At 42.3% G+C, this 27,257-nt stretch overlaps 1 protein-coding gene across 7 annotated transcripts in view; it reads right to left on the bottom strand.

Moving 5' to 3' along the window:
• The window catches only part of kcnt1b (potassium sodium-activated channel subfamily T member 1b), a 266,028-nt gene that overhangs the window by 74,218 nt on the left and 164,553 nt on the right, over window positions 1-27,257 (bottom strand). For all 7 annotated transcript variants that reach the window (XM_055660124.1, XM_055660122.1, XM_055660118.1 and 4 more), the window contains 8 exons: window positions 27,046-27,120; window positions 24,806-24,889; window positions 22,343-22,437; window positions 10,600-10,780; window positions 9,630-9,794; window positions 6,716-6,852; window positions 3,950-4,013; window positions 753-861 (listed from right to left, as the gene is read on the bottom strand). In XM_055660124.1, coding sequence (XP_055516099.1) covers window positions 753-861; window positions 3,950-4,013; window positions 6,716-6,852; window positions 9,630-9,794; window positions 10,600-10,780; window positions 22,343-22,437; window positions 24,806-24,889; window positions 27,046-27,120 — 910 coding nt within the window. The remainder of the gene's footprint in view (window positions 1-752; window positions 862-3,949; window positions 4,014-6,715; window positions 6,853-9,629; window positions 9,795-10,599; window positions 10,781-22,342; window positions 22,438-24,805; window positions 24,890-27,045; window positions 27,121-27,257) is intronic.

Here is a 27,257-nt window from a genome sequence, read left to right as displayed (position 1 = left end):
TTGGAAATATCCTCTCCACATCCACTCTATCTAAGCTGTTCAATTTATGGTAGGTTTCAATGAGATCACTCCTCATCCTTCTAAACTGCAGTGAATACAGGCCCAGAGCCATCAAGCATTTCTCATATGTTAGCACAAAAATCCCCTCGTAAACCTCCTTTGGACCCTCTGCAACGCCAGCACATCCTTCCTTAGATATGGGCCCCAAACACAATATTCCAAATGTGATCTGACCAGTGCCTTATAAAGCCTCAGCATCACATCATTGTTCTTATATTCTAGTCCTCTCAAAATGAAAACCCAGAATCAGAGTTCTACATCTTAGATGAGTGCCTTCCCTTTTGTTAGATACTAGGCAAAACCAAAGATCCCCGAACGAAAATATGGGGACGGCGGGATATCTAACACATGGGGCCCCGAGTTGATTGCATGCTTTATAACACAGTGGGGGAACAACAAGCAGCAGCCCCTCCACAGTCAACAATGACTTTACATGGAGGAATTGCAGTTGGTCTCATTCAATAGGAACGCCTCAAAGCCAGTAAGCTTTGCAGTGTGAAAAGCATACATCATAATCTTACAGCTTGCATTAATAATAGATTGTCAGTAACTTTGTATTTCTTGGGTTATAAACTTTGTAAAAAGTCAAGTGCAGTGGAGGGATATGTTACACCAAGCAGCAATGAATTACATCGAGTATTCAGAGCCAATTTGGAACTTGGGAAAGTGCAGAAAATAAAAATTCAACTCACCTGCAAACTTGACATGAAACTTATTTTCTGGCTTCAGTATCTGAACGTAGAGGGGGCAGTTTGGGGCAAAGTCCTTTACAGCCCATGCTCTCAAGATCGTCTGATGATCCTTTAAAGTGGATAAAACACCCACTGTTAGATATAGAGCAAAGTACCAATGATGAAAATAATCTCCCCAGTAATATGTGAAACATGAAGTGTTTGAGCAACTCAACATCTCTGGAGGGAATCTGTGGAGTCTGTACATTCCATTCCCTCCAGAGATGCTGCCTGACCCACTGAGGTTTTCCAGCATTTTATATTTAATTCTATATTCCAACACCTGCAGTTTCTTATGTCCCCACAAGGTACAGCGATGATCAAAGGACCTCTTTGCAGAATCTGATGAGTTATTTTTATATCAAGTACTATGTTTGCTTGGTTTTCCACCCCTGCCTCAATGTGCAGTGCTGGGTTTTTAATTTATACACAGAGAATTTGTCAGGAGTGGTGGTGGAGGCAGATATGATAGTTGTATTTAAGAGGATTTTCGAGAGATACATGGATATGGATATTATTATGGATAAGGGGTAGGCCATTTAGAATTGAGATGAGGAAAAACCTTTTCACCCAGAGAATTGTGAATTTCGGGAATTCTCTCCCTCAGAAGGCATTGGAGGCCGACTCACTGGATGCATTCAAAATAGAGTTAGATAGAGCTCTTAGGCTAGTGGAATCAAGGGATATGGAAAGAAGGCAGGAAGGGGGTACTGATTGTGGATGATCAGCCATAATCACATTGAATGGCGGTGCTGGCTCGAAGGGCCGAAGAGCCGAATGGCCTCCCCCTGCACCTATTTTCTATGTATATGGATCATGTGCAGGGACAGGAGATAGATTTATCCTGGCATCAGGTTAGGCACAGACATCGTGGGCCAAAGGGCTTGTTCCTGTGCTGCACCTTGTTCATAATAGAGCAAAATAAAATTATATGAAGGATTTTGCACCTCATATTGGCACCGGCATGACATTCAATGTGAACTATTTAAATGTATCTCATTGAGTGTGACTCAACGCCATACTAAAATGGAAACTTGAATGCTGGGCTCAGTATAATCAATGCTAATGTACCAATGAGATCAACTACATACTCCAGATCAGTGCCTTAGGTGTGGCCAAAAAGGTCATATCAATAGAAATCAAGCTAGATTCATTAACTTCTTTTCCATCAATATATCTGCTTATATAAAGATATAAAATCAGTACATTAAAAATTAAACATCATTAAAGTACTATACAATTATACGCAAAAAATATATAAATCTAGCTTTTAACCTTTTAGAGTAGGTCAGTACAGTAAAAAAGCATTGCTCAAGATTATCTTATTACTCAAGTTAATTTCTGTGTTATCTCTGAGGGCAGCATCATTCTTTTTGTATTGAGCATAAACCCATGCTTGAAATTGGCTTCATTACCTCTGTACCTTATACACCTGTCCCTCTATGTATCCAAACCGTAAAAGCACACACCAATAAAATGTAGTTGTAAAAATATAATTAAAATGGCTTCAAAATCAATGAGGTTGTCATATGGAACTGCGATGTATCTGATTCTTCAGTCAAGTTTTTGCCATTCTGCTTTCTACCGCTGCACCATCGAGATCATCCTTACCAACTGTATCACAGTATGGTATGGCAACTGCTCTGTCTCCGACCGGAAGGCATTGCAGAGGGTGGTGAAAATTGCCCAACGCATCACCGGTTCCTCGCTCCCCTCCATTGAGTCTGTCCAAAGCAAGCGTTGTCTGCGGAGGGTGCTCAGCATCGCCAAGGACTGCTCTCACCCCAACTGTTTACCCTCCTACCATCCGGGAGGCGCTACAGGTCTCTCCGTTGCCGAACCAGCAGGTCGAGGAACAGCTTCTTCCCCGCGGCTGTCACTCTACCCAACAACGTATCTCGGTGACTGCCAATCACCACCCCCCCCCGGACACTTATTATTATTTATTCAAATAATTTGCTATGTCGCTCTTCCAGGGAGATGCTAAATGCATTTCATTGTCTCTGTACTGTACACTGACAATGACAATTAAAATTGAATCTGAATCTGAATCTAAGACCTTAGGTTGTGTTACCATCTCCCTGCCACAAGAGGTTCTCAGAGAACTGTGCAAACAATACTGCTCTGAAGAGATAGGAAACTTGAAATAGGAACGATCCTTTCATTGAACCTTACAGTGGACTAAACGTTGTATCTGTTCACTGTGGACGGCCTGATTGTAATCATGTATAGTCTTTCCGCTGACTGGATAGCATGCAACAAAAAAAGCTTTTCACTGTATCTCGGTACATATGACACTAAACTAAACTAAATTAGATCCATAAATATCTTGTTCCAGTACAAATGAAAGTTATTTTGTTTCATCACAGAGTATTTAAAATCTACTCGCATGATAATCCCGAAAATTAATCATTGATATTCAAAAATAACAATCAGTTACCAAATGGGAAGATGAAACAGCAATGAATGGGGCACCTGTACAAATTGTTTTCCTCAGTGCCAATCGTGCAGGATTGATGTAGAGTTTGCAGGAATTAAGATGAATTATCTGGCCATAACTCAGGAGAAAAATCATAGGGATATTAAGTGTACGACACAGAATGCTGGAGTAACTCAGCGGGACAGGCAGCATCTCTGGAGAGAAGTAATGGATGATGGTTCAGACTGAAAAAGGGTCTCGACCCAAAATGTCACTCATTCCATCAGTCTGAAGAAAGGTCTCGATCCTAAACGTCACCCATTCCTTATCTCCACAGATGCTGCCTGTCCCGCTGAGTTACTCCAGCATTTTGTGTCGATTTAAACCAGCATCTGCAGTTCTTTCTTACACACGGGATATTAAGTTTGTTTGTTTTCATTATTTTTGCAACAAATTCGGTTATTAAAGAATTACACATGCAAAACACACGAGTGGTTCTGAGTTGGTGACAGAAAGACTCCTTGTGAAGTTTCTATATATCTTCGAGCGTTAGCGATCCTGTTCTATTCTAGATTTAGAGGGCACCGATGAAATATCAGCTTGATCTCAGAACATTTAACTTATGGTAGAGTTTTCCTTTTACCAACCCCCCCCCCCCCACACACATTCCCCCCCCCCCCCCCCCCATCCCCCATCCCCCCCCCCCCCCCCCCCCCGTTCATTGTTAGGTTTACTGTACCGCTGCTGTACGATCCACTTCATTGCGGCTGCTCAGAATGAAACAGGCTTCTGCGTCATCCATCCTGTGACAAGGGAAGACATCAAGCACGTTGGCCATTTAATGATTCCATAACCCTGCAATACACCTGTGAATCAACCCCCTATGGAACGGAGGGATATGGAGCACGTGCAAGCAGAGGAGATGAGTTAAACCAACCTCCTCACCTTCCAACACCAAGGGCACAACGACATTTTATTTTGCTCCAGCTCTCAGGTTATTTTTGAATGATTTCTCGTTGACTAATTCTATTTTCCTGCATGCATAAATTGCATCAAATTGGGGTGGATTCCCTGGTGTATTGAAGGTTGAAAGCACAATTTGGTAGAACAAACGGAGAGATCATTGGTGGGAGGGAAACCAGGAGGAGGGAAACACAACTTTCTTATTAGAATCATGTTATTTGGAAAGGAAAGTGAATTTAACATAAAGATTGGTGGAATTCTGTTACTTCCCTTGGGTGCATGGAATAAGGGGAACTTTCAACTGATAAGAGTTTAGTTAAATATGGAGGATTATGGAAATGAATATAACACATTGATTTGAAGTGCAAATCAGCAGTGACACGAGTCAGACTGGAGGGTTTGACTGCTCTCCTTGTCTGCATTCATCTCTTGCCTCAATGAGTGTGAGAGTCAGGAAGTCATGCTGCAGCTTTATGGGACTTAGGTTGAGCCGTATTTGGAGTATTATGTGCAATGCTGGTTGCCCCATTACAGGAAGGATGTGGAGGCTTTGGAAAGGGTAGAGAGAAGACATTTATCAGAATGCTGTCCGGATTGGAGGTTATTACCTAAAAGGAGAGGTTTGATAAACTTGGATTCTTTTCTTTGGAGCCGAGGGGAAACCTGATGGTATATAAAATTATGCTAAGTGTAGATAGGGTAGACAGTCAGAACCTTTATAAACAGGGTGGATTGCAAGGACTAGCAGGCATAACTTTAAGGTGAGAGGGTCAAAGTTTAAAGGAGATGTGCGGGACAAGTATTTTTCCCCCCACAAGGAATGGTGGGGACCTGAAACATACTGCCAAGAGATGTGGTGGAGGCAGATATAATAGTGGCACTAAAGTGGCTTTTAGATAGGCATATGGATCTGCAAGGAATAGAGGGGTGTGGATTGCATGCAGGCAGAGATTAGTTTAATTTGGCATCATGTTCGGCAGACAATGTGGGTTGAAGGGCCTGTTCCTGTGCTGTACTGATCTATGTTCCATGTGAGACGATGCGTCTCGTATGACCCTTTGACCCACCAACCCTATGCAAGTTCTCAGTGCATTCCCATGTTAATCTTGTGGAGATATTGTTCTGGTGTTCATGAGTCCCTGGAACTATTGGGAATGGTTGCTAAGTTAAAAACAAATGGGCATACTTTCACATAATCCACCAAAGTTTATCTGTCAGTTACCATCACTCACTCGCCTTGAGTTTCGAATTGATATGATATGTGCCTTCAACGATCCATATCAGAAAATAGTTTAGAATTGGTTAGTTGCAAACTTAACTTAATTTCCAAATCCAAGAGCAACGTGCCTTCAACAAGACCAAAGGGACATGCAATAAATATTGATCAGGGACATGCAATAAATATTGATCAGAAAGCAAAACCCGACAAAACCTGACAAGTTCGCCAAGGAATTGTATTGTATTGTATTGTATGTCTCAGGGTGAATATTGTGGCAATAGTTCTGTCAGCCAGGGCAGGGATGATGGGGTAATTCACCCATTGACTGGAGGCTGGTGACCACACTGCTGAAGGTGGGATTTAGTTTATGTACATAACTGTTTATAACTATCCCTCACCATCATTGCACTCTTCTGGAGAAATGACCCTTGGGTTTTCTGAGATACAGCTTGGAAACAAGCCCTTTGGCCCGCCGAGTCCCCGCTGACCAGCGATAACCTGTTCACTCTAATTCTAAGTTATCCCACTTTCTCATTCACTCCCTACACATTAGGGGCAATTTACAGAGGCCAATTATCCTTCAAACACATACATTATTGCGATGTGGGGAGAAAGCAGAGCACTCAGAGACAACTCATGCAGTTACAGGGAGAATGTGCAAACTCCACACAGACAACACCGGGGCACTGGCACTGTGAGGCATCAGCTCATAAGATCATATGGTCATAAGGAATAGTAGAATTAGCCCATTTGGCCATTCAAGTCTGCGTCATTCAATCATGGCTGATCTATCTCTCCCTCCTAACCCCATTCTCCTGCCTTTTCCCCATAACCTCTGACACCTGTACTAATCAAGAGCAGCTCTGCCAGCTCCACCACTGCCTGGCCCCGCGTTTATTGGGAGAGTTGTGTCGTTTTAGTCTTCAGTTTAGTTTAGCACACAGTTTAAATTGAGCTTTTTTCCCTTGGGTAAACTGACTTTGTTGGACATAGAAAATTAGGTGCAGGAGTAGGCCATTCGGCCCTTCGAGCCTGCACCGCCATCATGGCTGATCATCCAACTCAGTATCCCGTACCTGCCTTCTCTCCATACCCTCTGATCCCCTTAGCCACAAGGGCCACATCTAACACACTGGACAACACACTGTTAGCTATAAAAACAGTCCCACAGCTAACATGGACTCTAACTCACTGCCCGACACAGTACATGAATCAGACACATTGAACAGTCATCAGTTAATAATCCTGAGGTATGATAATGGGTTTCTCCCTCCTGTTTTAGATACAGAAGCATGCCACATTGATGTGGGCAAACTGGCTTACTTGGCTCTCATGAGATCTTGGTCTTTCAACGCCGACCCCTGCAGGTAAATGACCCGCTGGGACCAGAGAGGAATCTGCAACACTCTGCGCACCTGGAGATCCATCTCAGTTGGACACAGGATGACCACATAGTAATCCTGCAACAGAAAGTAGATTCAGCACCAGCTTCTCCACACAATATTACCACGAAGGGTTAAATGAGAACAAAGTAATAATCCACACAGATCAAGCACACTTAACTTTAAATTATAATCTTTCATCCTTGCATAATTAAACATTTATTAATTTTATTTACATAGAACAGTACAGCACCATTTTATTTACATAGAACAGAACAGCAAGGGAACAGGCCCTTTGGCCCACAATGTCTGTGCCGAACATGATGCCAAGATAAACTAATCTCCCCTGCCTGCACGTAAGCCATATCCCTGCATATCTACGCTCCTAACTAAAAGCCTCTTAAACATTACTATCATATCTGCTTCCACCTCCACACTTGGCAGTATGTTCCTGGCACCCATCACCCTCTGTGGAAATTAATTGCCCTGTGTGTCACAAAAGTGCTCACTACAGCCCCAGGAGTATATGCCTCATTGAACATGGAGACAATCCAAAAGAGATTCACTGGTGTAACTCATGAGATAATAGTCCCGTCATAGGCGGTTAAAGGAATTGCATCCAGATTCTCGGGACTATAGAAGAATTGAGGAGTGATCATATTGAATAATTGATATGGTCCACGGGTAGATGCCAAGGTGCTTCCACAGGTGAGGTTGATCCATTATGAATGAGGAGACATTGTTACAAGATCAGGAGGTGATCATTTATAAATGAAGTGCATAGGAATTTCTTCTTGCAGAAGGTGGTGAATCTCAGAAATTCTTCACACGGGCAAATAGGACAAGCTTTGGTCGGCATGGACGAGTGAGTTGGGTTGAAGGGTCTGTTTCTGTGCCCTCCAGAGCTGCAGAGGCTGCAGATCATCAGGGGCAGTTGAAGGAGGAGGTACATTTTTGAAGGATCAGGAAACCGAGGGCTATGGGATACTGGCACAGGAAATGAGATTTAGCCTGGGGCAGATCAACCAGAGGGCGGTGGGTGTATGGAATGAGCTGCCAGAGGAAGTGGCAATAATAAAACTTTTGCAGGGCATTTTGACTAGTACTTAGAGGGGGAAGGTTTAGAGGTATACGGCCCAAATGCGGACAAATTGGACTAGTGAGCTGAGCTTTTTCTTATTCCTAATTTCAGTCAGAAATCAAAATTTGCTTCCCATCATTAGAAAATTCCTGACTGCTTTCCAAATTAAATTGGGAGTATCAATCTCAATATTCCTTTCAAATATCAAGCAGTTAAAAATTATCTGAAAATCTGGAAAAGTTTTTTTGGTCTGCTTCTGTTGATAAGGTTCTTTCCCATGGCTAAAAAATCCCTTACATTTATTTTTTAATCCCTACTTCCTGCCTTTGTTGCTCCTTGCTCTATTCAGCCTTTTGACAAATACATTTCTGAAAATGCTTGGAGGAGAAAACCTAGAGTCAACTCAAAACAAATTCACGTCTTATGAGAATTATTTCTAGGGGGGAAAAAAACCCAACTGAAGCTGGAACAGTTTTTATTGAAAGACTTGGCAAACGTCAACGGGGCGGCACAGCTGGTAGAGCTACTGCCTCACAGCGCCAGAGACCCAGGTTCGATCCTGATGCCGGGTGTTGCCCGTGTGGAGTTTGCACGTTCTCCCTGGACCGTAGGTTTCCTCCGGGTACTCAACACCATTCACCCCTCCTTATTCCCCTGTCCGCTTCCAAACTATTTTCTCTTTCACATGCTCATTAACTCCCCCTTTGTTTTTCTCATACCTAGAGTACGGAACGGAAACAGTTCCTTAAGCCCAACTTGTCCATATCAACCTAAATGCCCCCATCTTCCCCAGTCCCACCTGCCCATGTTTGGCCCATATCCCCTTAAACCTTTCTTAACCATGTAGCTGTCCAAATATCTTCTAAATATACGAAAAGATAATTTACAGTAGGCATATAACTCACCAGATCATCTTTCGGATATGGGAGGAAAAGGCTACATTTTTCAAATTACCTTTTAAATAATTTTATGTATTTTAGTTTTACATGATTTATATTTTTCCATAGTTTAAACATTTATTAAATTTTTTTGATGACACAGCTTTATGGAACATTGGTTAGGCCGTGTTTGGAGAATTGTATGCAGTTCTGGTAGTCTCAATATCGGAAGGATTAGGAGGCTTTGGTGAGTGTGCAGAGGAGGTTTACCAGAATTATGCCTAGATTAGGGTAGATGTTTGCTAAAGGGAAAGTTTGGACAGACTCTTGATAGATTTCCATGGAACGTTAGATGTTGAGGGGAGACTTGATAGAAGTACCTAATTTGTGAGAGGCATAGATAGGGTAGACAGTCAGAACGTTTTTCCCCCAGGGTGGAATAATCATGTAGTAGAGGGCAGTGCTTTAAGGTGAGAGACTTTCGGACAGGCACATGGATATGCAGGGAATGGAAGGATATGGATCATGTACAGGCTGATACTAATTGGTCTTATCATTATGTTCGGCACAGACATTTTGGGCTGAAGGGTCTGATCCTGTACTGCACTGCTTTATGTTTGTAGCTTTGTCAACCAGTTAAGCTGGGGAGCAAGTCTAGACCTGGTGTCAAGGGTTTTTCCAACTGGTCTGGAGCCACCAATCAAGATGCCATTTACATTAATGAATCACCCACTACCTGACTGAAGATCCAGACAGCTATTTTAAGCAATCTCACTTCAGGAGAATTGCATAAAGCAGGTGCATTCCATTGGACACCACTCCATGTCTGGGTGACTAAAGTTTAACTGTAAACTCTGGGCTTCGCGGTTGCACCCAAAGCCAATGTCAATTTTTACCTGCAGCCTGGGATGCGCATAAAATTCATTGAGGAAGTCCATTAGCAGGTCGATTTTTAAGGAGCTGACACAGAGCACAACGTGTTTCTCTGTCTGTGCTCGATGTCGACTGTAATTCCCACCAGACTTCTGCCTTTCCATCCACAGGTAAACAAGCTCTTCAAACTAGGGTAAGAAAGAAAATAATGTCCGTGACAGAGCAAATCACTCAGCTAACCACGTCAATGACACAAACCAGAAGAGGCAGTGACATTGTCTAAATGGTCACTGTACACACTGGCAATTCCCTTTAAAGTAATTGGTAACATCATCTTTATTTCAATTTCTTGTAGAATTTTGATTTGCTTAGGAGAGAAGGCAGGTACAGGATACTGAGTTGGATGATCAGCCATGGTCACATTGAATGGCGGTGCAGGCTCGAAGGCACCTATTTTCTATTTCTATGCTTATATTGACGAAATCTTGTAGCAAGCGATGTTCTACAGGCATGCAGACCATATCAATATGCAAATCCTAACACCATTTTCCCTATCTTTGCCAAACAACTCCTCGCTAGCAATGATCACAGGTGTAGTGGCACCTCATTGGGCAATTCTGGGCAATTTAGTTTTTTTGACACAGCAATATAAATCCCATTGCTCTTCACCAAGAATATATCCTCATCAATTCCTTACACATTGCGTTGCCAATCTAATTGGCTTGTTTCAGCAAACCTCCTGCCGAGCCACTGGAACCCAGTCCATCTGGAGAGAAATGTAACTCTGAGATTGCCCTTAGTGCATACAAGAAGGGAACATCAATGGTTTTGCTTTCCATAGATGCAGGCTAACCTGCTGAGCATTGCCAGCATTTTCTGCTTAGTCTTCATGAGACTAACTTGGTGGAAACTCTCAACACACGCACAGATATGGTCAATAAATAAATTAATAGCAGATACATAAATGTTCCGTTGGCCAGATAAACAACATACCTGGAGAGGCAATACCACCAAAGCAACGCATATCATGATGACCACAAGTAGTTGTGAAGGCCAGATCTGTGGAGTCACATCCCCAAATCCAACTGTAGAGAAGGTGACAATGCAGAAGTAGAGGGAGTTGAAAAATGACAGATTGTCTCCTGCTCTCTCCAAATGCTGGATTCCACAGGCTCTGGAATATCAACAGAATTAGTAAAGGTTAACATCGTGACCATATAATACACGATGAGAATAACAGCAAAACTAAAATGCAGGAACACTTATAATCTCCAGAATAGTCACATACAATTGAAAATGTAAAACTGGAAGGTTTTGCACTAAGAAATGTTCCATTCTTCCCCAGGCTGCCCATTTGAGCTTTCACTCACAAATCCTGCAATGAATTCACTGCATGATGTAAATATAGAGGAGTTCCACTGTTTACAAATCTTTGCTGTATTACCATTAACTCTGCAACATTGATATCCACGATTTATGTATCTATTTTTATTGCCCGCAAGACAACACCATATCAAAATACCCATTTTACTCAGCCTCTGATGTATGGAGATTTGCAAAATGTCACATTAATGCAATCTTTTATAAATCAAAAGATGCTTGAATTTGCCCACAAGCTCCACACACAATACAACTAGGAAAGTCTGTCTATATTTTCAGACTTTTTAAATAATGTGCTAAATTACAGCCTCCCTTGCTGTGAAAAATGATTTTTTATCCATGGAGTCAATCTCTTTCTAAAAAAAGTGTTGAAGATATTGACCTAGATACATTTCCCCATTCCCTTTTATGAGTCTCCATTAATCCAGGCTGTGTTCACTGATCTGAACATCTCAACATGTATGTCATTTCAGCACAATTTACACTTTCTCACAGTCTCAGCAAGGACTCTGAAATTTTATTTTTCCTTCACAAAACTTTCTATTCAGACACCATAGATTACACGCAGAGAGAAGTGCGATGGAAAGGACATCAGTTTAAAGGAAATCTCTGCTGACAAACTCATAAAAGCTCCGTGGGTAGCTGTCTGCAAGGTAAATGCCAAATGCCATCTCTTTACCACTGAGAGCAACATTTGGAACTGTATTATCATTGCCTCCAGGGCAGTGACTTTTGAGTCATCTCTTCTCTACTCCATTGTTGATTGCAGTCGTACACATGGTTTAAGGCCATCACACTGGCTGTTTCCTAAGTGGAAGATTAGATAGGGGACAAGAAATTGTTTGCACGGTGCTCAAAAAAACGGCATTGCCAAACTTGCACAATGTGAAAATTTTTTTAAGCTGGCGGAGGTCATCTGTGAGAAGAGGCGCCGACTGGAAGGGGTCTGCAAAGATAGCAGTGCTCTCAATCAATACCAGCATGTTTAACAGCCCTGCACTACAGCCGAATGCCTCTCCTCCATGAAGCGGAGCATCAGCAGAACCATCTCCATTATCAAGGGCCCCTACCATCCATCACACCACATCTAATCCATTCTGCCATCTGGGAAGAGGTACAGGAGCATTAGCTGCAAAACCAGCAGGATGCTACACAGCTTCTTCCCACAGACAATAAGGCTGGTTAACGGACTGTGTCCCCTCCCCATATAACGTTCAACAACACATTCAACCTCGCCGATACTTTGACAGCTAGGCACCTGTCAAAGCAAAGCCACTGTCGGTCGGAATGTCTGTTTTTATTCTATTGTAAATTTTAGGCCTACTTTCTGTTTTTAGATATGGTAATTTTAATTATTTTAAAGCTCTATGTATTTATCCTGTTTTTATTAACTACACTGAATGGAAACTGATTGAGAAACGCTTTTTCATTTCATCTGTGTATGCAAGTGCTCAGTTAAAATGATATTTAATAAATACTGAATACTGATACTGAAGTGGATGCAAAAGCCGCAGTTCGTCAGTGACAAAGAGGGAGACATCTCAGAGGCAGCCCACTGAGTCTGCACTGGCCAGCGCACACATTTTCTGCACCAATCCTACTCTTACACGTTGTAGTTCTACTGCCCGGTTCATCACTGGTACTGACCTTCCCACCATCGAAGGGAGCTAAAGGTGCCGACTCAAAAAGGCAACCGATATCCAAGACTGTCACCACCCTGGCCACGCTCTCATCACGCTGCTACCTTTAGTAAGGTGGTACAGGAGCCTGCAAACTGTGACCATCAGGTGCAAGAGCAGCTTCTTCCCAGCAACCGTACAGCTCTTAAACATGACATACCACTAACCTCAGCATCTAGTTATTTCTCTGGACTGTCTCTGGTTGCATTAAGTTTTTTTGCACAAGTATTACAATGATTAGTTTATTGAATTTTGTATATTACGTTTGTGTATTGCAGTAACAGGCCTATTAAACTGCTGAAAGAATCGCATTGTTGCTACATATGACAATTAAACTATCTTGACTTGACAAGATTATACCACTCATATTCACGGCAATTAGTTTACCAGCCAGCAGGTTTGGGGATATAGAAGGAAACAGAGTTCCCTGAGAAAATCCACACAGCCATCAGAGGGACTTCACGCAGGGGTCAGGGTTAAAGCTGGTTATCTGGTGCTGTAGTGTAACAACTCTACAGCCGTACCCCTGTGCTGTGCAAAAAGGGAAGTCCCCAAGAGCCATTCCTGAACTTTACAATGCAGCAGTGGGTGGTGAAGTGCTACTTGGGGCACACGTAAGTAGAGGCAGCATGCATTGATCACAAGGTAAGTCCCTGACTTTGTCGGCTCTGACACTTGTGTTTGGGTTCTACTTTGGGTTTACTCAAAAGTGCGTGTACGGCTGTCAAAGAATAGGTCTTGTTATAATGGGCTGGAAATCAAACCCGGTGCTTGCCCGATTGCTTTGTAAAAGTATTACACTGATCCCCCAACTTAACAACTCAAAGAACATATAGATAACTGCAACAGTATCACCAACCCAAGAAGAAGCCTGTAACTTCCAAGTAACCCCTGCACTTTCTCCCTCTCTCTCTCTCTCTCCTCTCCCTCCCCACCCAAGTCGCACCAGGTTTCCATTCCCAGCTGGCAAACAACTAACAATGGCCCGTTTCCTTTATCATTGTAACTTTTTTGCATATCTTTTATTCATTTGTTCTCTATCTCTCTACATCAATGTCTATATCCCTAGTTTCTCTTTCCCCTGACTAGACTGTAAAGGGTCTCGACCCAAAACATCACCCATTCCTTATCTCCAGAGATGCTGCCTGTCCCGCTGAGTTGCTCCAGCTTTTTGTATCCATCTGCTGTGACATGAGAGTCTGAAGAAATGACCTAAGTTGAAATATCACCTAAAAATGTCCTCTAGAGTTGCTGCCTGACCTGCCAAGTTACTCCAAGTTCTATGCAACATTCCAGTATATCTAGTTCCTAGTGTCTCTGATGTGACATGAGAGTCAGCGTCACTTCATATGAGGATCTCAATTAACTACTCAAGTACACTTCATATTACTAGCTGTACATAAAATATGGTCCACTTCCTTCCCTCAGTCAGTTAGCTATGAACTAATCGCATTCTACAGGAAAAGCCATTATAAATCACGCAAATTGATCATTCACAAAAATCCAAATTAATCAGCTCATTTTGTCAAATCAATTCCATCGCCTTCTCATAATAGCAACCTATTTTTCTCTCAAGCAAGCATAATTTTCACAGTTATTACATGTTATAAATCAGCAGTCACCTCGCCTTACAATATTTAACCTGCAGTGATCAGTGAGATTCTACAGTACATCAAGGGAGTACAGCTAAACATTGTGAATCCACCAAGCTCGGGGCTTGAGCGGTACTGGGATAGTGGGTTTTGTTTGGATGATGGAAATTAGTCCAAATCATACTCCAAAACATATCTAACTCACTTTTCTTTTTAAAAGATGTTACACAGTAGTTTTATAAATTCCCCGACAAACCCAACAGGAAGTGCAGGAAACAAAATTCTGTGAGATTCGAGCGAGTGCAGAGAGATTAAAGAAAGTGCAAGAACCAGGGCCCTGGTGAGTTTAAGGCAATTATGGCAATGTCCTATTCTTCCACAGACTGCACAAATGAGTTTTCACTCACAAATCCTGCAACAAATTCACTACATGCTGTAAACCCAACATACAAGAGATCCTCTGTTTACAAATGTTTGCTGTCCTGCCATTGACTATGCACCATTGTTTAAGAAGGAACTGCAGATGCTGGAGAATCGAAGGTATACAAAAAAGCTGGATAAACTCAGCGGGTGCAGCAGCATCTATGGAGCGAAGGAAATAGGCAACGTTTCGGGCCGAAACGTCTGAAGAAGGGTTTCGACCCGAAACGTTGCCTATTTCCTTCGCTCCATAGATGCTGCTGCACCCGCTGAGACTATGCACCATTCATCCCTTGACTTACGAATCAATTTATTTTGTGATAAACTGTTGGCCATTCTCTACACACAAGGCTACACCTTGTCAATATATCAATGATTTATGAAAGTTTGCTTAATGTTACATTAATCCAAACCGTTTGTTAAATTGAGGGGATACTCGAACGTCCACAGTAAACAAAACAGTTATGAAGGAAGGTCAGTCTATATTTTCGCAGCCTCTGGACATTTAATAGTGTGTAACATCATGTGTGGCGGGCAAATTGGACATCAGCACCAGGTGAACCAGCTGTTGAAACACCTGGAATACTGAACTATATATCAGGCGGTGGATGTTTGGACTTTTACAGCACCCGGGCTATGACTCACAAATCCACAGCCTCACTGAACAACAATTACCACCACTTTGTGTTAAAAGGAATAATATAAAAAAACATATCATTGAGAGGGTTCAGTAAAATTTGTGCTTTTGGATTCACCTGAAATAGTCCTTGCCACCTTGTAAATAGTTTTAAAAATGTCAACTTACAAGCCCAAGTGCGGGCCATTTGACGGCAATGTGGAGAACGCACTGCTAAGACAAACTATTTAAATCTATGTAAGATTACATTAATCACACTGATATGGGTAGTAACCGTACAATCGGCGTCACCTAGACATTTCCTGTGATGTTAGTGCACTGTAATAAAGAAAAACACCCATCACCATCAATATCACAGTAATTAACAAATCTGCTCCACAAGAGCTTTCTCAGGAGATGGTGAAACGACACAGATCTGTTTAAAAATTGACAGAAAGAATATATACATGATAAATCTATCTGCCCATATTGGTATTGTACCCCTGATCATCATTGTCAAAATGTCTCTGTGTCTCCAAAAAGCCGATGCAGTGATCCTTGGCACATGAGCAGCTTAAAGCAGTTATTCTATAACAGTCCTGACACAGCAATGAGACTGTTATTTTCGAGTTCAGTAATACTGATTAAATAATGCATATCCATCAGCACATTTGATACATTGTGTCTTGGGTCTTTAACAGATGAAGTGTGTCGCACAAAGCTGGTCACCCTGCTGTAGGAAGGAGGTCATTAAGCTGGAAATGGTGAAGATTTAATAGCTTGTTGCCAGGACTCAAAGGCCTGAACTACAGTGACAGATTAGGCAGGCTAGGGTCTTATTCACAGAACAGCACAATGCAACACAGGAAAAGAGCCTTCGGTCCTCAATGTTTGCACTAACCATGAGGCCAAGATAAACTAATCTCATCTGCCTTCACATGATCCACGTACATTCCTTGGAGTGCAGGAGGATGAGGTGTTATCTTGTAAAGATATTTAAAATTGTGACGGGGACAGGTGAATGTGCGGAGTCTTTTTCGCAGGTTAGAGGAATCGAGAACAGGTGGCCTTAGGTTTTATCAGCTGAAGGTGAAAGTTCATAGGAACAGAGGGTTGTGGGTATATGGGATGAGCTGTCAGAGGAGGTAGTTGCGGCAGGTACAAATACGACATTTGTATTGTATTGTATATCTTTATTGTCATTTCCTGAGTATTCACATACCCAGAGGAAACAAAAAAAACGTTGCTCAACCAGTGTCCATTCAGTGTGCATTAAAAATATTTAGAAGACATTTGGACAAGTACATGTACAGGAACGGTTTAGAGGGATATGGACCAAATGCAGGCAAATAGGCCAATGGAGAGGTTGAGAATGTGCTGAAATTTACACTGATCTTTGGAGAAATGTGACAAGCTTCAGCCTCCAGAGCCTTCTGTAGCAATACATTCCACAGATTCACCACCCACAGATTCCCACCCGCTGGGAGTGGAATACAAGTGATAGGAACATACAGGAGAGAGGGATTAGTTTATCTATGCATGTCCGACACAGACACTGAGCTCAAGGGTCTGTTCCTGTGTTGTACTTCTCCATGTTGTTCATAATATTGCTATAGATAGAATTATCTAAATTCTAAATAATATTAAAATCTCTCCAAAGATCAGTATAAATTTCAGCACATTCTCAACCTCTCCAATTGGTCTATTATAAGCCACAGATTTCTCAACCTTTCCTCAACCAAGTTGCTATAATCTTGATGTCAGTGCAGTACTTTTTTTGGCACCAAGGTTCTCTGAACCCTTCACCCATTGAGACTATTGTTATTTGTAGCATTTTTGTTGGATACAAATGATCAGCTTCTACGTTTGACAAAGGTGTCCGGAAGCATCTGGAAGCTTTGGTCATATCTGGCAGGAACCAACCTATATTTGGACCATCTGCCTTTTATTTTATTATGCAACGCAGCTTAATAACAGAATGAATCCAGAACAAATATATGTCAATGTTTGACTATGACGGGTGCTGGCAAGTCGCCGAAAAATTATGTAAGTGGGACAGGCCCTTCAGTCTGACGAATGGTCCCAACCTGAAACTTCACTCCACCTTTTTCTCCAGAGCTGCTGCCTGACCCACTGAGTTACTAGAGTATTTTGTACGGATTTTGATTTTGTAGGTAGACAAATATGCTGGAGAAACTCAGCAGGTGAGGCAGCATCTATGGAGCGAAGGAAATAGGCAAAGTTTCGGGTCGAGACCCTTCTTCAGGCTGATGTGGGGTGGGAGTGGGGGGTGGGGGGCGGGAAGAAGAAAGGAAGAGGCGGAGACAATAGGCTGTGGGAGAGCTGGGAAGGGCAGGGGAAAGAAGGACAAAGCAGGGACTACCTGAAATTGGAGGTCAATGTTCATACCGCTGGGGTGTAAACTACCTGCATCCCTGTTCTATTGTACAATGTCCCTGAAGGCAACTGCTAACATCTAAGTCTAATTTTCTACAATGGACATTTCTATCACTTCATATCTACCTCATATTGGGAGTGCGGGTAAAGAATTGTTTAACAGAAACAACAGCAATTAAACATTGAGTCACATGCTTCAATTCCCACTTCAAGAGGCAGCAGCTATTTAGAATACAAGTGAGGATTTTGGCAGACAAAAGTAACAGCAAATGCTGGAATCTTGAACAAAACACAAAATGCTGGGTGATCTCAGCGAGTCAGGCAGCCTCTGTGGTGGGAAAGGACAGGTAATGTTGGGTCAAACTCTCCTATTGGCAAATCATGGACTGTCCAGTCCCTCCACTCCACTGAGGTCCTCCAGCACTGTGTGTTTTGTTGAAGACTTGCGTAGGTCAATAAGGTCCAAAGGCCACTGACCCAGCCCATGTTTAAGACTCTGATATGGAATTAAGTTTTTCCTATATATGCAGCAAGTCAGTCCACTGAGAATTTAACATGCAGACACTTAATGACTTAACAAAGATCCTTATAACCAGGAGGGAATGGACTTCACAAACCTACGTGATAATTTGTTGCGATGACCAAGTCATGCATAAATAATCATTATTGTTTTCTTGACTCACCAGAGCAGAAATTTAGACAGGCATCATTGTGAATGTTGAATATTATTCCTGTCACATGCTCTGCCCAATATTTAGTCCCATTAATTTTAATACAACTGAGCATTAGGTTGAGCAAGCTCCAGAAACGCTGCCCTTTTAGTGACAAGATTCAAGTGTATTGAATAGTCGTGTACATCGGCAATGGAACTAAGTAATTCTTACCAGCTGCAGCTTCACAGGCCCAGTAATGGAATAACACATGCATGACAATACAATAATCATTAATACAATAAATTAATGATCAGTGATACTATGTAACAGACCATGAGAGGGTGAAACCAAAGCCAGTAGTGAAACCAAACCAAAACATCATAGTTATTGAAGTTAGTGTTCAAGAGCCTGATGGTTGCTGAGAGAAAGATGTCCTTGAATTTGGAGATCATGGTTTTCAGGCTCCTGTATCTATTACGTCAGGTAGTGGTGAGATAAGAGCACGGCCAGGGTGGTGTAGGTCATTGATGACACTGGGGCTGCCATACTGCCTCCTGTAGATCCCTTTGACGGTGAGGAAGTCAGTATCCACGATAGGCAGAGTCTACCACTCTAGAGCCTCCTTCATTCCAGGGCATTCCAGTTACCGAACACCCAGGAATGATGGGAGTCTATTCCTGGGTGTGACTGAGGTCATGGTGCAACCAGTCAGTAGACTCTCTACATGTAGACGTTCAATAGACTATTCGGTGACATGTCAAATCTCCTCAATCTTCTCAAGAAGTAGAGGCGTTGATGGGCTTTTGCCGTGATCGTATCAATGTGCCATCACTTGGCCAGTTTCTAGTTGATTGCCGTTCCTAACAAACGACAGACTGTTGATTCATGTATCAGCAAACATGCCTGAAACAATTTGCCCGAGACATTTTGCTGATTAGAAATAAAATTAAATGGCGAAAAGATATCTATTTAAAAAAAATGCCATTTATGTGGTGCTTATAACACAAAAATGTTCTGAAATATATCAAAGACCCAACTTCAATCAGTTAGACGGTTCAATTGGAGAAACTAATGGGTTTTCTTCGTCTGAACAAAAATGCAGAGGGAGATTGATCGCGTCTTTTTTTATTTTGTTTCATTGCAGAGAACGTGCTCCCGTTAATGGGGAATTGGTTGATCAGAGAATAGAGATTTAAAATGTTGTGCAAAAGGTTTTGAGGGAATTGTTCTTTTTGTACACTCAGTGATCCAGTATGTTCTGGAGCTCAGGGTGGTGGAAGCAGAATCAATCAGGACTATCAAAGGAAGCTGGAGAAACATCCGAGGGAAAACCACTTGAGAAAGAGCAGGGGATTGACGTTAACTGGATTGCTCTACTTGAAGCAAGCAAGGGCTGAATGGGCCGAATGGCTTCATTCTGTGTACCAATGACTCAATTATTCTATGAAAAGTTGAACATTTGGCACAGCAGGAACATTCATGACAATGACAAAATGCTGGGTCATAGGAAGGCGTAAGGTGCATTTTAACAAAGGAGAATAACTATTTATTGTGCAAGGAAACTGCATCCTCCACAGCGCAATATTAATCGTACATTTACTTTGTACTATGGCAGGAAGGAGAAGCAACCTTATACTACCGGAAGATGACTCATTTCAAAAGCTAGTAATTCACTAATAATGGGAAAGTAAGCAAAGACTTCACCTCAGAAGGTTGATGGAAGTATAAAATAATTTAGGTAACGTCACCAATAAGGCAATGCCATGTTCTGATTGTTCCTCATTTTGAGCACTGGTCTCCTAACCTTCAATTCTTTGGGATTAGATATGCTCTGCAGCTATTTTCAACATTTAGGTTTTTTTGCACATGTCCACATTAAAAATAATCATTTTAACATATTTTGTTGTTAGTGTGAGCTGTCTTTGCTTTGAATTATTTGTACTCAAATCAAACTGACGTTGTACAGGAATATATTAAACTAAGTGACCCAAATGCACATTGGACTGAGAAGCCCACATTTGCTTGCGATTTAATATTACTGCAGGGTTTTAATTAACTACTATCACGATTCATTGTTTAGGAAGGAAGTCCAGAAGCTGGTTTAAACTGAAGATAGACACAAATGGATGGACAGGTTTGGAGGGATATGGACCAAGCGCAGGCAAGTGGGACTATTGTAGCTGGGACATTGTTGGCCGGTGTGGGCAAGTTGGGCCGGAAGGCCTGTTTCCACACTGTATCACTCTATGCCTCTATGAAAAAGCTGGGATAACTCAGCATCTCTGGGGAAAAGGAATAGGTGATGTTTCGGGTCGGTAATCTTCTTCAGACTGAGAGTCAATGGAACGTGAAACAAGAGATATAGACAGTGATGTAGAGAGATATAGAACAAATGAATGAAAGATATGCAAATAGTAACAATAATAAGGGAAACAGGCCTTCCGGCCCAACTTGCTGTATCGTTACTTTTTGGCATTACAAAATAACGGAGGCAGACCATTTCCCTCCGGGGATGAATAAAGTTTTATCCTATCGTATCACCGTCTATATCTCTCGTTTCCCTTTCCCCTGACTCTCAGTCAGAAGAAAGGTCTCGACCCAAAACATCACCTATTCCTTTTCTCCAGAGATGCTGCCTGACCCGCTGAGTTACTCCAGCATTATCTGTCCATCACTATTCATGAACAAGTTGTTGTGTGCAGTATTAGATGCTCCATTACAGGAAGGATGTGGAGGCTTTGGAAAGGGTGCAGATGAGGTTTACGCTGACCAGATTAGAGGGTAATAGCTCTCGTTAGAGGTTGGACAAACTTGGATTGTTTTCTCTGGAGTGTGGAGGTTGAGGGGAGACCTGATAGAATTATGAGAAGCATTGCTAGGGTAGACAGTCATGCACAAACTATGGGCCTGTGTCAGTTAAACCTGAATAGTACAATCAAGAAATAATACTATTCAAATTCTTCCCAGCTTTCTCTTTGATCTTTGTAACACAATAGATCACCAGTGGGTATAGTAATGACTCAATCCAGAGCATCACAGACATCGAACTATAAAGCATAGAAACTGGCCTTTCAGCCCACCTTGTCTATGTCGAAGATGGTGCCATCCAGCTCTAAATGTCTGCTATCCATAAATCTCTCCACAAATATTTTAAAAAGTCATAATTGTATCTGCTTCTATGGCTTTACCTGACAACTCATTGCAGACATGGATTACACTTTGTGCAAAAGCTGCCCCAATATCCTTCCCAAATCTTTCCCCTCTCATCATCTAGTTTTAGAATCCTCTACCTTGGGAAACAGATTGAGCGTCCACCTAATCCATGCCCCTCGTGATCTTGTACTCCTCAATATGGTCACCCCACAGAGGAAAAGTCCCAGCCCATCCACACTCTCCTGATAGCTCAAGCCCACAGGCAATGGTGAACCCAGGCAACATCCTGGTGAATCCCTTCCAACTTAATGACATCTTTCCAGTAGCTGGTTCCCAGAACTGCACACGGTAAACCAGGTGTGGTCCAAGTATGACGATCGCCAGTGGAGGAATTTGTCATAAGGAATAGGAGTAGAATTAGGTCATTCGGTCCAACAAGTCTACTACGCCATTCAATCATGGTTGATCCATCTCTCCCTCCTAACTCCATTCTCCTGCCTTCTCCCCATAACCTCCGACACCTGTACTAATCAAGAATCTTTGACATTAATTAAAAACATTTCCTCCAGTTATCTCCATAATCTTTGTGGTGCAACAGATCACTGGCATTCAGGCATCCGCATGACTCAAGTCAGGGCATCATCTTTAGTGGGAGTGCTGCACAGCAGGAGTTATCCTAGTGCGCATTAAGAGTGGCAGAAGGCAGCACCATACTGAGAACTTAGGCAGCATCTCTGGATATTACCAACTTAATCAAAATGTTGCTACATCACAACAGCATGGTTGGCAGACTGGAAAACTCAAGAAATAACCTAAAAAGCACACGTTGAACATTTTTCTACTCACCCAGTGAAGACAAGGCAGAGTAGAGTGCAGATCAGTATTGAAACTTGGTTGAACATGGCAGACTGCGTTCTCTGAATGGCTCGATGCAAATCATTCTGGATGGAAAGACATTTCTGTTAGGCCATTGAGATGATCCACATACAAATGAGAACGTGCCACATTTTTAACAAAAGGGACCTTTGTTTTGCAAACTGGAAAGATTAATTAGTTTCTTTCCAAATTTGAGCCTTCCACTGTGTTTTTTTGTTGATCTGCTATTGAAGGCTGTGAAACTAAAAACTGTGGCATCTGCTAATTCCTGAAATAGTTTAATAGTCTTTTTGCATGCATTATAATGGCTGCCAGGTCCTTGGTTTAACGTCTCATCTGAACAAAGCATTATAGATTGAGCCTGTCCCTTGCTTCTTCAAAGTATATTTCAGTTCATTTGTTTCTTATCAAGAAAGAAAATTGTGCATTTGAATCACGGCAGATAACTAAAACTGGAACCATATCCATTGTTAAATACCCAGCTCTTAATTTCTGTGTAAACTGCAGACGCTGATTTACACGTAAATAGACAGAAAATGCTGGAGTAACTCAGCGGGACAGGTAGTATCTCTGTAGAAAATGAATAGGTGACGTCCTGGGTCGAGACCCTTCTTCAGACTAAGAGCTCAGTCTCTTAGGGACTTGATCCAAAACATCTCCTATTCCTTTTCTCCAGAGTTGCTGCCTCACCTGTTGAGCTACTCCAGCATTTTGTTACATGCGGTGTGCCATTGTCGATACAAGGATCTACAGAAGCTGGTTGACACAAAGAGCTGCCTCCTCACCTGTACAATCAAACTCCCCTCATCTGTATCCACCTATTACTTGGCAGGCCTTGTCCCACCTCCACTTATCTTCCAGCTTTCTTCCCCCGACTACAATCAGTTTGAAGATGAGCCCCTTCTGTAACGTTATCTATACAAGTCCTCGAGTGGTGCTACCTTACTCCAGCAGTTTGTGTTGTTTTTTTCCCCTCCACAAAATAATTGCTGTGGCACAGTGAGTTGGAGATTGTTGTTTCCGGGCAAAATTCCAGTCTGCAGCTGGTTGGCAGTTTGCACTACACAATAGAATTTCTTGCTCACCACTTCCTGCAGTGAACCACCCTCAGTGCTGTATTGAAGTGTCAAGTTGGATTTGTCTTTTCAACGTAAAGCTTCCTAACCGGGATGTATAGAAATGTCAGGTCTTATGATTCAATAAGTCAGAGCTCGAACTGAGAAACATTAAGGAAGGATTTAAAGCTCTGGTCACTCTATTTATATTGCATAGTTTTGGAAATGAGCAGATATTTTACGTAGAAGGAACAGAACAAGGTCTGACAAAGGTACACAAAAATGCTGGAGAAACTCAACGTGTGCAGCAGCATCTATGGAGCGAAGGAAATAGGCAACGTTTCGGGCCGAAACGTTGCCTATTTCCTTCGCTCCATAGATGCTGCTGCACCCCGCTGACTTTCTCCAGCATTTATGTGTACCTTCGATTTTCCAGCATCTGCAATTCCTTCTTAAACACATGGTCTGACAAAGGGTCCTGACCTTAAACACTGCCTGTCCATTACCTCCACAGATGCTGCCTGACCGACTGAGTTCCTCTGGCACATGGTGTTCTGTACCATAAGTCGAAGCCTGCTTATGATTGATTTTCTTAATGCAGCCCAAAGAGTTCAGCAGAGTAACAGATACCCAATGAACAGAATCCAATAGCAATCAGCATGGTTCATTTGTCCTGATCCCCACCAGATAGCTGGAAGTGGGTGTTGCCTAGTTACCTCACTGTGTATTTTTATCCTCTGCATTAATCTGCAATTGCAAGACCTAGTTTGTTCAATGTACTTCACTATAATATATATTCAGCGTGACGGGAGTAATGAATCAGCACTCCCTGATCTGTGAATGTCCGTGTTCGTTCACCCAATTGTCACCACAACAAACCAATTTTGATCCTTTAGTAACCAACATATGAAACTATTTATTTCCAATGACTAGGTAAATTGTGAAAATTACAATTGCAAATGCTGGGAAGAAAATCTCTTTGCCTACAAACTGTTGTACAGCAGAGGGATCTGGGAGTACGGGCACACAGCTCCCTGAAAGTAGAATTACAGGTCGATATGGTGATGAAGAAGGCCACTGGTACATTAGCTTCCATCAATCAGGGTCCTGAGTCTAGAAGTTGGGATGTTATGTTACACTTGTGCAAGACATTGGTGAGGCCACATATGGGGTACTGCGTTCAGGTTTGGTCACCCTACTAAAAGAAAGATGTTACTAAGCTGGAAAGAGTGCAGGACTTGAGTGTCTGAGCTAAAGGGAGAGATTTGGCAAGTTAGGACTTTATTCCATAGAGCGCAGGAGGATAAGGAATGAGTGAGTCTTTGTCAATATGTGTTTGGTGATAACTACAGGATGCAGGGTAAAATTGATCACTTACAATCATGTTCTCCAGTGCATGTTTGGCCAGCCAGCAGTTTAGAAACACTGGGATGAAGAGATTCCTCAAGGGCGGCCAAAAAATCTGCCAAGGAAAAAAGAAGACTCTCACGCAGGGAAAATGCACAAAACATCAACAATTACCAAATATCGTATTGACAGAAAAGCAGCATATCAAAATGCTTTATATGGAAAACAGATAATAGATGTGACAGAGAGAGAGGAAGAGGGGCAGATTCAGCAATCTGTATCATCCCCTATGCTTTACCTATTGTACTTGAGTTTGACTCGATTTCATTTTTATATAGTATTAGCATGCACAACAAAGCCTTTCACTGTACCTCGATACACCTGACAGTAATAAACCTAAACCATTAAACTGGAATAATGTCAGCCTGGCAAAGATAGTTAGTGGTGCAAAGTATTGGACTTCAAAAGAACTAATGGAAACTTGAAAGGGTTTGTTATCAAGCTATGTAAAACACCGTTCAAAACACTTCATGGCTGTTCTACAGTAATGACTCCATTGCAGCCTTATCACCTCTAGAGCCACTTAACCTCCTTAAATAAGAAGATCAGATTGGAAAAAGATCAGTTCAACAGATGGCATCTCCTTCAGGAAGTAGTTGCTGCAGAAATCTAGTGCAGCAGACATTTTCAAAATGTTATAGTGTCTTGTCAAAAATGAATGCTTTGATTGTTAAGTCATCTGTGCTTAGGAAGATTTCTGCAAGATTAGATTTCATTAGCAGTTGGATCATCTTGAACACAGAAGGATCTGGCAACAGAGATTGAGAGACTGGACATGTAACAGAAAGCCATTTTGCTTTCTAACTTCACAAGTGCCCAGGTAATTCGGAACAATTTTATATAAAATTTAAAACTCAAAATACTGAAACACTCAGCAGGTTAGATGGCATTTGTGGAGAGAGAAAGTTTACGCTTCGGGCCAATAACCTGTTATCAGTAAGGTCCTGATAAAAGATCTTTGAACGCAAGGTTATGAAACCTTGGGGTGACGAAGAAGCAAAGAACTAGAATAACGACACAAGAGGCTGCAGATGCTAGAATTTTAAGCAAAACACAAAGTGTGGAGGAACTCAGCGGGTCAGGCAGCATCTGATGATTTTATGGGTCAGGACCCTTCTGCAAACTCAGTAACACAATACAGCTCTAGCTGTAAATAGGTTGTTCTAAAGCTCTTGTGTTATTAAGTATAGCAGCTGATAGAGCTGCGCCTCACAGCACCATAGGCACGAGTTCAATCCTGACCTTGGGTGCTGTCTGTGCGGAGTTTGCACGTTCTCCCTGTGATCATGCATTTCCTCCAGATGTTCCGGTTTCCTCCCACATCTCAAAGGTGTGCAGGTTTGTGGGTTATTTGCTCTGTAAATTGCCCCTAGTGTATAGGGAGTCAGTGTGGAAGTGGCATTACATTGAACTAGTGGGAACGGAATGCCTGTTGTGGACTTGATGGGCCAAAGGGCCTCTTTCCATGCTCTGTCTCTAAACTAAACTAAGTGTCATCTTAATTACAATAAAGAACACAAGAAATATCAATAACACTTTGTATTCATCAAGACAATCTGTGAATATCTATCTATAAGGCAGTGAGTCTATAATTTTTTACAAATTACTGCTCCTGGAACTAGGTAGAGTTAAGGGCCTGTCCCACGACCATGCGACTGCATGCGGCAAGCGCGACCTAACGTGGTCGCTTGAGCCGTACGGCCTCGCGGGGCCGGTCCTACTTCGATCACCGGAGCCGTATGGAGTTGTGCGGAGCTGGTCCTGACATCGCGCGGGGCTCCGAAATACTGACACTGTTCAAAAATTCCACGCAGCAACGGCCTGCCGGCCCGCAGCCGCATTGAGGCCGCACGCACCGTCTCGACGCCGTACGCAGGGTCTTGACGGTGTACGCCTAGCGCGAACTACCCGCGGAGTTCGCTCGAACTTCACATCAGCTCGTACGGAATCACTCGACCTCCGCGCGGCCCCACTTCCGGTTTGGTCGCGCTAGCCGCATGCAGTCGCATGCTGGTGGGACAGGCCCTGTACGGGGATCACTCGACCTCAGCACGGCCCCCGCTGCCGGTTTGGTCGCACTTGCCGCATGCAGTCGCATGCTGGTGGGACAGGCCCTTGAAGCTTCTCCAATAGTAATGACATAATTGCAACAAATTGCCAATCCAGTTAGTGCTTTGAAAAGTCAGAGATAAATGTTTCACATTTACTTACAGTGACAATGAAGGGAACAGTGTTGATCATTTCAAGGAGAAAAGATATTCGGAAAATCTGTTCCCAGATATTTCCCTGTATGAAACAGAATGCAGTGAATTAATTTTACATATATTTTTCCACTCAATATCTGGATTTGAGTTCAGCTGCTGCCAACTTTAAAACTGACTACAACACTTCACGTAAACCAAATTGACTGGCTTTGAGATGGT

The sequence above is a fragment of the Leucoraja erinacea genome, chromosome 31 (genome assembly GCF_028641065.1).
Source record: "Leucoraja erinacea ecotype New England chromosome 31, Leri_hhj_1, whole genome shotgun sequence".
Taxonomy (NCBI): Eukaryota; Metazoa; Chordata; class Chondrichthyes; order Rajiformes; family Rajidae; genus Leucoraja; species Leucoraja erinaceus.
This window is presented reverse-complemented; position numbering and strand designations above follow the sequence as displayed.